The sequence below is a fragment of the Mus pahari genome, chromosome 17, assembly GCF_900095145.1.
Source record: "Mus pahari chromosome 17, PAHARI_EIJ_v1.1, whole genome shotgun sequence".
NCBI classification, from domain to species: Eukaryota; Metazoa; Chordata; class Mammalia; order Rodentia; family Muridae; genus Mus; species Mus pahari.
The window spans coordinates 65465275-65476718 of NC_034606.1; the positions used below are offsets into that span (position 1 = coordinate 65465275).

Genomic DNA, 11444 nt, shown 5'->3' on the forward strand with positions numbered 1-11444 from the left:
TGGACAGTACTACCAAGTTCTACTACCAGCTCAAGATATGTAGCCTTTTGGATTACCATTGCAGCAAAATTTTATACCTTCAAGGCTGACTGTGGGGAAGTATTTCTCCAGGTAGCTGCTCTCAAACTGGGGAGCTCCTAGATGACATTCAGAGTCTTGGCTTCCAGCCTGTTCCTACCATTCTCATTTAGGACAGGCCCCTGTCCTTAGTTAAATTTTCCTGGAAAAACCTCTATAGACACGCCCAGAGATGTGTTCCTATGGTGATTCTAAACCAGTTCTAGAAATCTAAAGGGTTCCAATTTCAGTCTCTAGAGACCATCACCATTAGTGGCAGTCGCCATTGAAGCCAGAAAGAGTAAAGGGATCTTTATCCCAGCTAAACCCTGCTGTGGGGTTGATGAGTCTGTAGAGCCAGGAGGTCACGGTCATGAGCTGCTTGCCTCTCAGATGGCTGAGAACTTACCCGTAAGGACACTCCCCTGAGCCAAGTGTCACACCTCTGACCAGGGCGACTGACTCCTTAAAACACTTTCTGTTATGTGTTGGTCTCTGGCCACGTGATGAGGACGCATCTGCACGGCATCTCTTCCCACTTGCCTTTGCTCATTTCCATTTATACTTTATAGATGGCCAGGAACCGCTCTAGTTCGGGGTGCAGGGCTGAGAATATGCTAATAAGCGGGCCACACCGCATTATGTTGAAGCTGTACATTGTAGTGCATCTGAACTGTATCACCATTTGTTCGGTAGGCATGTGAATGCGCTTGTACTGGCTGTGTGCACAACCACTCTTCCCCTAACTGTGTACCCCAAAGATAAGGCTGCATCCTGAGTTAACCGTGGCCATACTCCAAAGTCACGTGCTCCAAGCCCCACATAGCTAACTCGAGGTGAAAATCCCATGTGGTTTAGGAGACTCTCTTTATGCCAACATGGCACATTTATTAATACTCCACCCCATAATTTGCTAAGAGCTGTCCCACTGCTCTTAACGGGCTTTGTGCTTAGAAACCTTCACTGCTGTTGTTAGGAGCGGATATTTCCCCTTGGGCAATAAACCACAGTCCAATTTCAATTTCCTTTTAACTCATTTACTTCACAAAGATCTAATTTAAGACATATTGGGTAAAATGTCTTAGGCTTTATAGGCACCAAGTGACTGTTGCTTAAGAAGTATTCTCATAAAAGTCCCAAGCTCACTCCTTCCCCAGCCATGTTTTTGAAGGGCCTGTGGTTGCAGCCACATTGAGCTAGGGATGAATGTTTCTTTCTGGATGAGAGAGGTCGAATCAAAGGGCTGTTTAGACGCTTTACATTTTCAATTATGTGCAGTGGTGCACACCTTTAATCCCCACACTCAGAGGCAGAGGCAGGTGGATCTGCAAATTCGAGGCCAGCCTGGTCTACAGTGAGTTCAAGGACAGCCAAAGCTACATCATGAGTCAATGACTAGAAAATTCAAATAAATATATTTTTTTTACAGTGGGTTCTCAGTCATATCTGTTTATGTCTCGCTGCTCACTGTTCCATCCCTGGAACAAATACTTGAGAATATCAACTTTAAGGAAGAAAGATGTATTTTGGCTCCTGATTTCAGTGGGTCCAGTCCTGTGGTCATCGGTTCCCGGTTCTTCAGGCCTTTGGTGAAACAGGGTCATGGCAGAAGGGCATAAAAGAGGACAGCTGCTCACTTCTCAGCAGTCAGGAAACAGCAGCAGGAAGGAGCGAGAAAACACGCCTATCCGTAGCACCAGTCTCTCGCCTGCTCTCTCTGCCCTGCCTCCCAGTCCCTCACGAGCCTGCTCACTCCAGTTTTGCCCTGCCTCCCAGTTTCTACCACCTTTCAATCATGCTGTCTGATTATAACGGGGACAATGGGTTCATCCAGGCACTACATGAGAACCTTATGATCCAGTGTGGGGAGACAGCACAGCACATGGGCACAAACGATGTATCGCTCTCTGCGGGGCTTCCCAGGCAGTATCAACCACACTCGTCCCTAGTCTTTTTTTTTTTTTTTTTTTTTTTTTTTGCTGTAAGACATTTATTTTTAGATTTATTCATTACAGAGTCTTATTTAATACTACCAGAAAAGTTTATGTTTACTTATACTATTGTATAATATTTAGTCCCTAGTCTTTTGAGACTAAATGTAAGAGAGCAAAATCACTCTGAGAGTTCTACCAGAAGTAAAGTGGAAGGATAAATAGTGGTAGGTTTTCTCCTCAGAAGCACGGCATGCTGCCTTTTGCGCTTCATGGCGGATGTCTTGTGAAATTTCTAAACCAGAGATAACAAAGCTAGAAAGGACTTGCCGTACCCAATCAACTGGCCTCTGGCCCACTTTCTAAATGTGAAAAGTGAGATCTTGGGAGAGGTAGTGGTTCATCTGACCACACAGCTAGGGAGGGGCAGATGGAGATGGCCCACGTGGGATGATCTGCTTGCTCCCTGGTGGGCCAGATTCTCTGGACTCTCCCGCAGACTCATTTAACCATCCCCGAGGCAGGAGTTAGCAATCTCTGTTTTTAAAAAAGGTTCTCAGGGGGTTCCAGTGCAGCCAATCTGGTCTTCGTCAGAAACTGGTACTAGCTACACCACAGCCCAGATCAGTGCCATCTGTCCTATGTGGCCCACGAGCTAAGTATGGGTTGTCTATTCCCACAAGGTTGGATGTGTGAAAAGTTTGTGTGTCCATGGAGTTCTACGGAATTACAGCCAATCCTGTTTATTTACATGTTGTTAGTGGCTTCTGTGTACCTCAGTGGCAGAGTCAGCTATGGTGACAGAGAATGTGCTGCCCACAATACTTAACAGCCCACACACTCACAGAGAGAGCCTGCTGTCATTGCCCATTTCCAGTCTTTCATGAGAGCTCTATGAGGACCAGTGTTCACTGGGAAATCCCTGAGCTGTAAGGATTATACTTGTGTTGGTCCAGACACACTCTTGTTTTACAGAAGGCATGTTTAAGAAACACTACATGCAAATTATCAGTAAATCTAGTTATTTTGATGATAAATTATAGAGCTACTGAATTATAGAGGATGTTCATTTGTTTAAGGAGTTGGTTTACAAAAGATGATTCTTATTTATAAGTAAAGGACTTTTTATAAGTGGAGAAGATAAAGGCGTTTAGAAAGAGGTGATGTTAAATTGTTTCTATTTTGTGTGCAACATTGTCTCTAAATTATGAAAGTTATACTTTATGTATAAATTGTAACTGATAAAGCCTCTATTTGCAAACCAATCTCTTTTTAATTCTATAAAAGCACCTAATTTTCCTCAGGAGCCTCAGTTTTCTGGTTCATCTCCAGAAACCTAGCTAGCTTTTTGACTAACAAGTAAGGGTCTCCTCTTCTCTCACCTCAGATAACGGATTGTTCATTAACCAACAGACAATATTTATTGAGCACCTTCTATGTGCAGGCAATGATTTTGTAATAGGAAATAGCTCCCATGTGACTAACCCAAAAGACAAGAAAATGAAGGGCAAAGAGAATAGGTTATTTTTATTGTTTTTAAATCTTGTTGCTTGTCTCTTAAGGTAGGCAGGCAAGTTAGTAAAGGCTTTAGATGAGGGGGGAAAGGGTGAATTTTAGGTCCTGCTACATAGAACAGTGTTGTGGTTGTTGGGGTGTTTGTTTGTTTGTTCCCCCACTATTCTTGGCCACTTTATATGGTGTACCCAGGAACTCAAATTTCCCTTTTACCAGAGAATTCATCCCTTATAATGTCATTCTGCCATGCAGTCCTGAAATTACCACCCAGCCCAGCACAGTGGAAGCTGTAAAGAGGCTCTGAGCTTGGCATACTACACCACTTTTTGCCATGTAACCTTTATGGGTGGTGCCCCTCCCAGAGCTTTTGTAAGATGCACATAGGCTGGTAATTCCCTCTTTATCAGTACTTCATGAGAATACTATGTGGCTGAATGAGGAGGTCGTTTGAAAGGCCTGGCATTTCTCAGAGAGAGTTGCTATAGAAACACAGAGGGGTACATGTACTTCAGAAAGAGGGAATGTTGTGGCCCATTTATTTCTTTGGAAAGCTAAGAAATGAATGAGCCAGATCTCTGCCCTTGACCTGTTTTAAGCTAACCCCAGATCTTCTAGTTCCACTTGCTTTTAGGACTGGGCTTTTCCTGGAGATCACAACAGAATCAGTACACCCTAGTATCAGAAGAGTGATTAGAACAGCACTGTACCAAACATGGGATGGGGGGCATTGGGGGCGCATTCCTAAATGAAGAGAGCTGCACCGAAAAGTTGCTTTTCTACTGGGAGAGACTGGTGATTCTGCAGATTATGAGAATATAAAATAGTAGATAAGAGGAAAGGGGGGTTGGGGATTTAGCTCAGTGGTTGAGTGCACCCTGGGTTCAGTCCTCAGCTCTGAAAAAAAAAAAAAAAAAAAAAAAGACAAAATAACAAAAAGACCAAAAAGCCAGGTGTGGTAGCGCACGCCTTTAATCCCAGCACTCAGGAGGCAGAGGCAGGCGGATTTCTGAGTTCGAGGCCAGCCTGGTCTACAAAGTGAGTTCCAGGACAGCCAGGGCTATACAGAGAAACCCTGTCTCCAAAAACAAAACAAACAAACAAACAAACACAAAAGAGGAAAGGGACTTAAAAAAAACCTGCTAACCATTCTTTGGGAGCCTGTGGACCGAACACTGTATTGGAACTGCATAGGAAACTTGAACTCGGCCCCTGCCTCCGAGCAAGAGCGAGAGCAATGTTGGCTATGGGTCCCAAGTGGTGTGTACTAGGTTAAACTTTTGCATCTTTGTAGTGAGGTGTTAGGTTTTGTTGGAGGTACTGATGCCTCTATTGAGATCACCACAGTACCCCCCCTTGTATCACCAGGCTGTGTTACACTGCTCCATTTTCCTAGTTAAGCTGTCTTTGCTCAGTCCTTCACGTGCTATGAGACTTGGTTGCTAGTATTTTCAACGATGCCTTTTATGTCCGTATTAATAAGATCTTATCAGTCAAGAGCTTGCTCTTCCCCTGATGTCATTGCCTGGTTCTGTATAAAGTCACCTTACAGAATGAGTTTGGGAATTGTCACCTTCTCTTCTAGTCTTTTAGAAGAATTTGTGCTAATTCTTTAAACATTTGGTAGAATTCATTAGTGAAACCATCTGGTCCCCGGGCTTTTCTTTGTGGGGGTTCATTTTTTTTAATGCACGGTACAGCGGTGTATTTATAGTAGTCTCACTTGAGGGAAAGACTGTTTAAGGATGGATCTGTATGCTAAGACTTATAAAGAAAAATTCTGGAAGGATATTTAAAAAAAAAAAATAAAACAGCAGCAAAGATTACCATTGGATAATAGAATGGAACAATCTAGCATTTTACAATTCTAGGTGTGCACCATCCTAAATGGAAACAGTTTTACTTAAAAGTGACTGGCACTTGGCTCTTTGCTCTCTGTTCCGTAGGCCCTGTGTGTGTCTCCAGAGCCCTCTGTCCTCAGTCCTCACAGGATTGCCTGTCAACATCCTGAAGACCTGGCTGGCACTACTTTGTCATTACTCACAGTCAGCCTGGGGGTGGGGTCCTCTGTCCTGCAACCTCTCAGATTTTGAACTTGTACTTACCGACTGTCATGACTTACTTACTTCTGCCCATAAAGTATAGTTCCGTTCAATTGTGAAGCCCCACCACCACCCCAGCCCGGTCTCAGCATGATGCTGGACACCGGGGGAGACATAACAGCAACACCCCGAGCTAGGCATCTCTATAGCCCGCTCCCAGGACGTGAACTAGTTTGACTTGATAGGAAGATTCATGCTGGGAAGTAGAATGGTTTTGGCTAGGCGGATGTTGGAAGCTCCAAGAAGCCAGGCCGAGCACCCGCGGTGAATATTGAATGGGTGCTCACCTCCATGTTACCTTCCTGTCTTTGCCCGGCTCTCAGCTCCCAGCAGGCTGACTCTAGCCACCTGACCAGGCCCTTCACAGTGGCCTCTTCTCCACTGACCTGACCTCCGTCCTGACATCCCTGTCCTCTATGTGTCGGGGTCAGCATAGCCCACTTACCCGTGCTGGCATAGACGGTTCAGAATTATCCCAATCTGAACCTGCTGATATCATGGCCACTATGCTGCCGCCTAAGACTAGGCCAGAGGGGAGGGAACAGAAGCGCTTTTGCTTACAGGTTTTGTTTTGCTTGCTTATTTGCTTGTTGCTTCAAAAACCAATCAGGAGCAGGGTTCTAAGCAGCCTTCAGTGTGTTTATCTGACTTAAGGAAATGCTGTTTTGTGTGGTGACTAACACGTTTTAATGGTTTCTCTCTCTCTCTCTCTTCACAGACTTTTGTAGTATTAAACAGAGGGAAAACTCTCTTCAGATTTAGCGCCACTCCTGCCTTGTACATTCTAAGTCCTTTTAACCTGATAAGAAGAATAGCTATTAAAATTTTGATACATTCATATCCTTTTCTGCACTGGGAATGAGTGTGCACATCCGGGGCTTTGACAACCGCAGTGTGTGCGGCCCCACCAGGAGTGGAGCTGGCTGCTGCCCACCCCAGCCCGAGGGTTCGGAATGAAGTCCTACTGGGTTGCCAAGCCGAGCCTCTGCAGACACGGAGGGGCAAATTAAGATGTTTTAACCTTATCCTGAGGTCTTGGCTTTTCAGTAATTTCATTCCATGATAGTTCAGTTTGTTAACATATTAATATCTGATCCAAGATTTGTTTTTTGAAGACCACATCTGGAATTACAGATAGTTAAATGAATGCCTTAGATTTTTTTTTTCTTTTTTCTTGAGCAAAGAGCTTATGAGTTCCTGGTAGTTCTCAGATGAAATTAGCTCCTTGGAGCAGAGGGTTAGATACAGACTGTGGATAAATAGGGATTTTTCTGGGATTTGCCTCGCCCCCCCCCCATCTTAGGTAGGAAAGTGCCAACCTTTATGTACTATTAATATAGATCAGATGGCACATGGCAAATGATCTGATGGGTTTAACAACCTGGAACACTGGATAAGCTTGTGTGATGGGCACTTAAGGTAACAGGGCTTAGTCCCTGGACAGACTGTAGTGCAACTCAGTGGTTCAGCTGAGCCTCTGCCATGTAGAACCATGCCATTGCTGGGAACTATGGGTTGCCAGTACTGCAGTCATGAAACTGTGGTAATATACGATCGACTTTGTCCCTTCCAGGACGACATTAACGAGAGCCCCGCCACAGCTCCAGTGTGAGTGACCACTGCTGACTTTAGAAGTTTCACCTCTCTCAATAGACAGGAACAGAAAGGGCCGGGGAAGATCCTGGGCTGCGAGGGCACACCCACAGTGATCAGACTGACTCACCCCATTACAGGCCACACTGGTCTTCAGGTGAGACACATGCACAATGACTGGATTATTATTATTGCTTGTGGAGATATTCAGCTCCTCTGCATTTGCAGGAGTAAAACGAGCCACCATGTACATGTAGATTTTCAAATAACTAATCATATAAGATGATTAACAGTGCGAGATGACTGAAACAAAAATGTAGATTTTACATTCAAGTTTACACCCAAAAGTAGTGGGGCAGTGGCAGTTCTGTGGGCAGGGGACTGGCTGTCTAGCCCCACTACCAGTCAGATGGAATGTCCAGGGCTTTCTTTGTGGTGGTGGTGGCCAGTTTCCCTCACCACCTGTGTCCTGCCAGCCTGTGGACTTAGTTCCCGGAGACCTAGTCTGAGCCGGGTTTGTTTTCTTTTCTTCTTCTTCTTCTTTTTTTTTTTTTTTTTTAAAGATTTATTTATTTATTATATGTAAGTACACTGTAGCTGTTTTCAGACACTCCAGAAGAGGGAGTCAGATCTTGTTACGGATGGATGTGAGCCACCATGTGGTTGCTGGGATTTGAACTCAGGACCTTCGGAAGAGCAGTCAATGCTCTTTACTGACTGAGCCATCTCCTCAGCCCCCCGGGTTTGTTTTCTAAGCGTCCAGGTCCGACCTCGTTTGCCCCTTAACTCCTCTCTACAGTCTTCAGCATGATCATCATGTGCACCATCCTGACCAACTGTGTATTCATGACTTTTAGTAACCCTCCCGAATGGTCCAAGAATGTGGAGTAAGTAACACTTCCTTTGTTTCTCTCATAGATTCTGGTTCTGTTGCTCCACAGTTTATCTGTGGGGGGTGTTGTATGGGAGTGGGGCATGGAGGGTAATGTAGAATTCAGGAAACAGCATTAGACATAAATGCTAGAAAGCCAGTCCCTTCCCCTCAGTAGCAGAGGCTTTGCCATCCTGGGTCCTCCTTCCCCAAGGCTAAGAGAGCTTTGAGAGCCTCCTTGCCTGTTTCAGAGTCATCCCGTTATATTCTTTAGAGCCCCGAGGCTAGTGTCACCTTAAAAGGCTCATCCAACGTTCCCACCAGGAGTAACCTCAGCTGTCCACATCCCTGACAGGTACACATTCACAGGGATTTACACATTTGAATCACTAGTGAAAATCATCGCCAGAGGTTTCTGCATAGACGGCTTCACCTTCTTACGAGACCCGTGGAACTGGTTAGACTTCAGTGTCATCATGATGGCGTGAGTTCCTTGTTTATTTTACTGTTTTCTGGGTGCGTGTGTGTGTATGTGTGTGTGTGTGTGTGTGTGTGTGTGTTGTGTGTGTGTGAGTGGTGTGTCCTGAATAGGCTTGCAAGATGGTGCAAGTAAATGTGAGTTTGTGGGCTCAGCAGAATAGAGAATTCTTTTTTGCTTTTCTTTTTTTCTTTTGAGATAGGGTCTCATGGAGCCCAGGTTGTTCTTGAACTCACCATATAGCCAAGGTTGTCTTGAACTCTAATCTCTTTACCTCCACATCCCTGAGCTGGGACTAGAAGCTTGTGCCTCGACACCTAGCTGCAGAATGGGGAATTCTTGGGTAATTGCCTGTGACACATGGGCGTTTAACTATGGTTCTTACTTGCAAGGCCTTCTCAGTTTTCAGACAGCAACAAACTTGTGTGGGGGAAGGTAAAGAAATGATTTACAGCTGGGAGAACAGTGGACATCAATTTCTCGTGACCTTTCCCTTATATTTTATTCCCCTTTATGACACTGGCCAAGGTCCCCATTACTAGAGGGCCTCTTCAAAGGCATGAAATATTTTGAATATAAACTTTGGCTGAAAACGCAGTTGAGGCCTCTGACTCAAAACTTGAACCAAAGTGTCCAGGCTGGCATGTCCAGAAAATGTACTCACCAGAATTCTCACTAGAGGCTGTTTGGATCTACACAGATGTGCTGGCTGCGGCTGCATCCGGGCAGTTAATTTTGTTCCAGTTATAAAAAGTGCCTGTTTGAGAAATTTAGTTGATGGTGGCTGTAGTATTTTTATTTTTGTGTTAAGAAAGTACTTTATCATTTAAGGGGAGACCTAGAGTGGGGTACAGGTCGTGTGTGTAAAGATGTGTGAACAGAAGAAAACGTTTGTTGGGGGGACGATTATCAGGGGGAACATGCCGTACCACTGTGAGATGGGAGAGAGTGGTGTGTGCTGCATGTCTGCAAACATAAGTGACACTCTGTTCTAGGGAGACACTCTCTACTCTCTAGCATTATGGAATCTATGTTGATTGGTGTGCGTTTAAAAATCTGTGTCCTTGATAGACACAAGGCTGTTGATACAGTAGGCACATGACTGGATTTTTGCTCTGATCTCATGATCCGGATTTTTTTTTCCTGAGCATGACTTTTATCTGTCACAGGATAACACTTCATCTGCAGACATGACTACAAAACATATACAACTCCTGGAGAAGTCACGGATACTGTCACATAGGCATTTTGGCTTTGTCAGCCAGGGGGTTCCTTTAACATGAATTCGTTTTTGTGAGGCTTTTGCTACAAACAAACATATGCCTCTGTTTCTTAGGGAATTGTTCATAAAATTGGGAACATAAATCTTTGACACCTAGTGGCCTTCTGTCTTCCTAAAGAAAGGCAAATGGGCTGACAGTCATGTTACTCTGATAAAATCAGCACACCACACACCAATTAAAAAAGTAAACCCCAGAACGCCCTGGGCTATCAATTCTTTAGAATATACTCTGAATTCTTCTTGCCCATTTTTTTAAAATACCTGTTCCTTAAGTTTATATTTTGAAATTTTTCTTTTTTCAGGGGAACAAAATAAAACCATAACTTGTATATAAGACCCTTTCTTCCCCCCATCCTCAAACCCCCACCCAGTGATACCATTACAAGTTAACTTTGGTTTGATTCTGCAGGTATATAACAGAGTTTGTAAACCTAGGCAATGTTTCAGCTCTACGCACTTTCAGGGTACTGAGGGCTTTGAAAACTATTTCGGTAATCCCAGGTAAGACGGCCCGGGCTTGGTGTCAGGTGTTGGGTTAGGGCCCTGATGTGACGTATTGTACTTTTTTGTTTTGTTGTGGTTTTGTGTGTGTGTGTTTTTTTTCCTTTGGTGTTTGTGTCTGTACCTGTGTTTGTCATTTGTGTCTGTGTGTGACCTCCCTCACTACAGATATGTGACAGAGTTTGTGGACCTGGGCAATGTCTCAGCGCTGAGAACATTCAGGGTTCTCCGAGCTTTGAAAACTATCTCTGTAATTCCAGGTGAGCGAATGCGTGCACAAGGCCGGTCTTGCCGCGCTCCTACTTCCTCCCATTCGTTTTGTCTGCCACATTTGAAACTGGGATCGGCACATCTGATATGCCTTGTCTCGCCCTGCATGCTTCTCCTGAGAAGTACTCTCTGGAATGGCCCTTAGGTCCCGAGGCAGACATCTGGGACCTTGCTTGCCGGGCATGCGGCTCTCATTCCATCCATGCATTAAAAAAAAAAACAAAAGCACATGCTTATAAACCCTTAGGACCTCGCAGCACCCGAGGAGAGGTGCACCGGGGTGAGCTGTGCCTCTATGTGTGAACCATCTGATTCATGGCCTCATGGAATTACAGTGACTTTACTCTCCACCCCCATTCCACTGCTTGTGATTTCAGGCTTCCCGTGGCATGTTCTGCCAACAGCATGTTATCTGCCAACAGCATGTTAGTTATCCAAAGACTTCTACTGGTGCCATACTAATGTAATCATTTTAGTCAAGAAGCAACTTGCCCAGTTAACTAGTCAGGTCAGACTAGTTAAAGTCTTGGAAGTCAGTGAGACAGAGTTTTAAGTTACTGTCTCCCATATTTTGCAAGTGTCTGCTTCGGTAGAATGAGACCTGGTAGGTGTCTCCTGGGAGTGGACTCAGGGATCACTCTCAAGTGTAAACCCCAGTGAAAGTGTATACAGGTGCTGATTGAAAGTCAAAGGTAAGCCATAAACAAAAATTGGAGAAACTCGAAGGGACAAAAGGAAGACGAGAGTGGGTGGAAGACTAGTTCAGTGACAATCTCTTAAAGACTAGTTCAGTGACAATCTCTCAAAGATGTTTGCCTCTGACTTTTTTTTTTTTTTTTTTTTTTTT

At 44.5% G+C, this 11444-nt stretch overlaps 1 protein-coding gene across 5 annotated transcripts in view; it reads left to right on the plus strand.

Moving 5' to 3' along the window:
- Window positions 1-11444, plus strand: part of Scn8a (sodium voltage-gated channel alpha subunit 8) — a 175902-nt gene that overhangs the window by 77685 nt on the left and 86773 nt on the right. For 3 of the 5 annotated variants that reach the window (XM_029531137.1, XM_029531136.1, XM_029531138.1), the window contains 4 exons: window positions 6321-6439; window positions 7993-8082; window positions 8422-8550; window positions 10496-10587. In XM_029531137.1, coding sequence (XP_029386997.1) covers window positions 6321-6439; window positions 7993-8082; window positions 8422-8550; window positions 10496-10587 — 430 coding nt within the window. Of the gene's footprint in view, window positions 1-6320; window positions 6440-7992; window positions 8083-8421; window positions 8551-10235; window positions 10328-10495; window positions 10588-11444 lie in introns of all 5 variants that reach the window. The other 2 variants (XM_021216734.1, XM_029531139.1) reach the window with 1 other exon arrangement.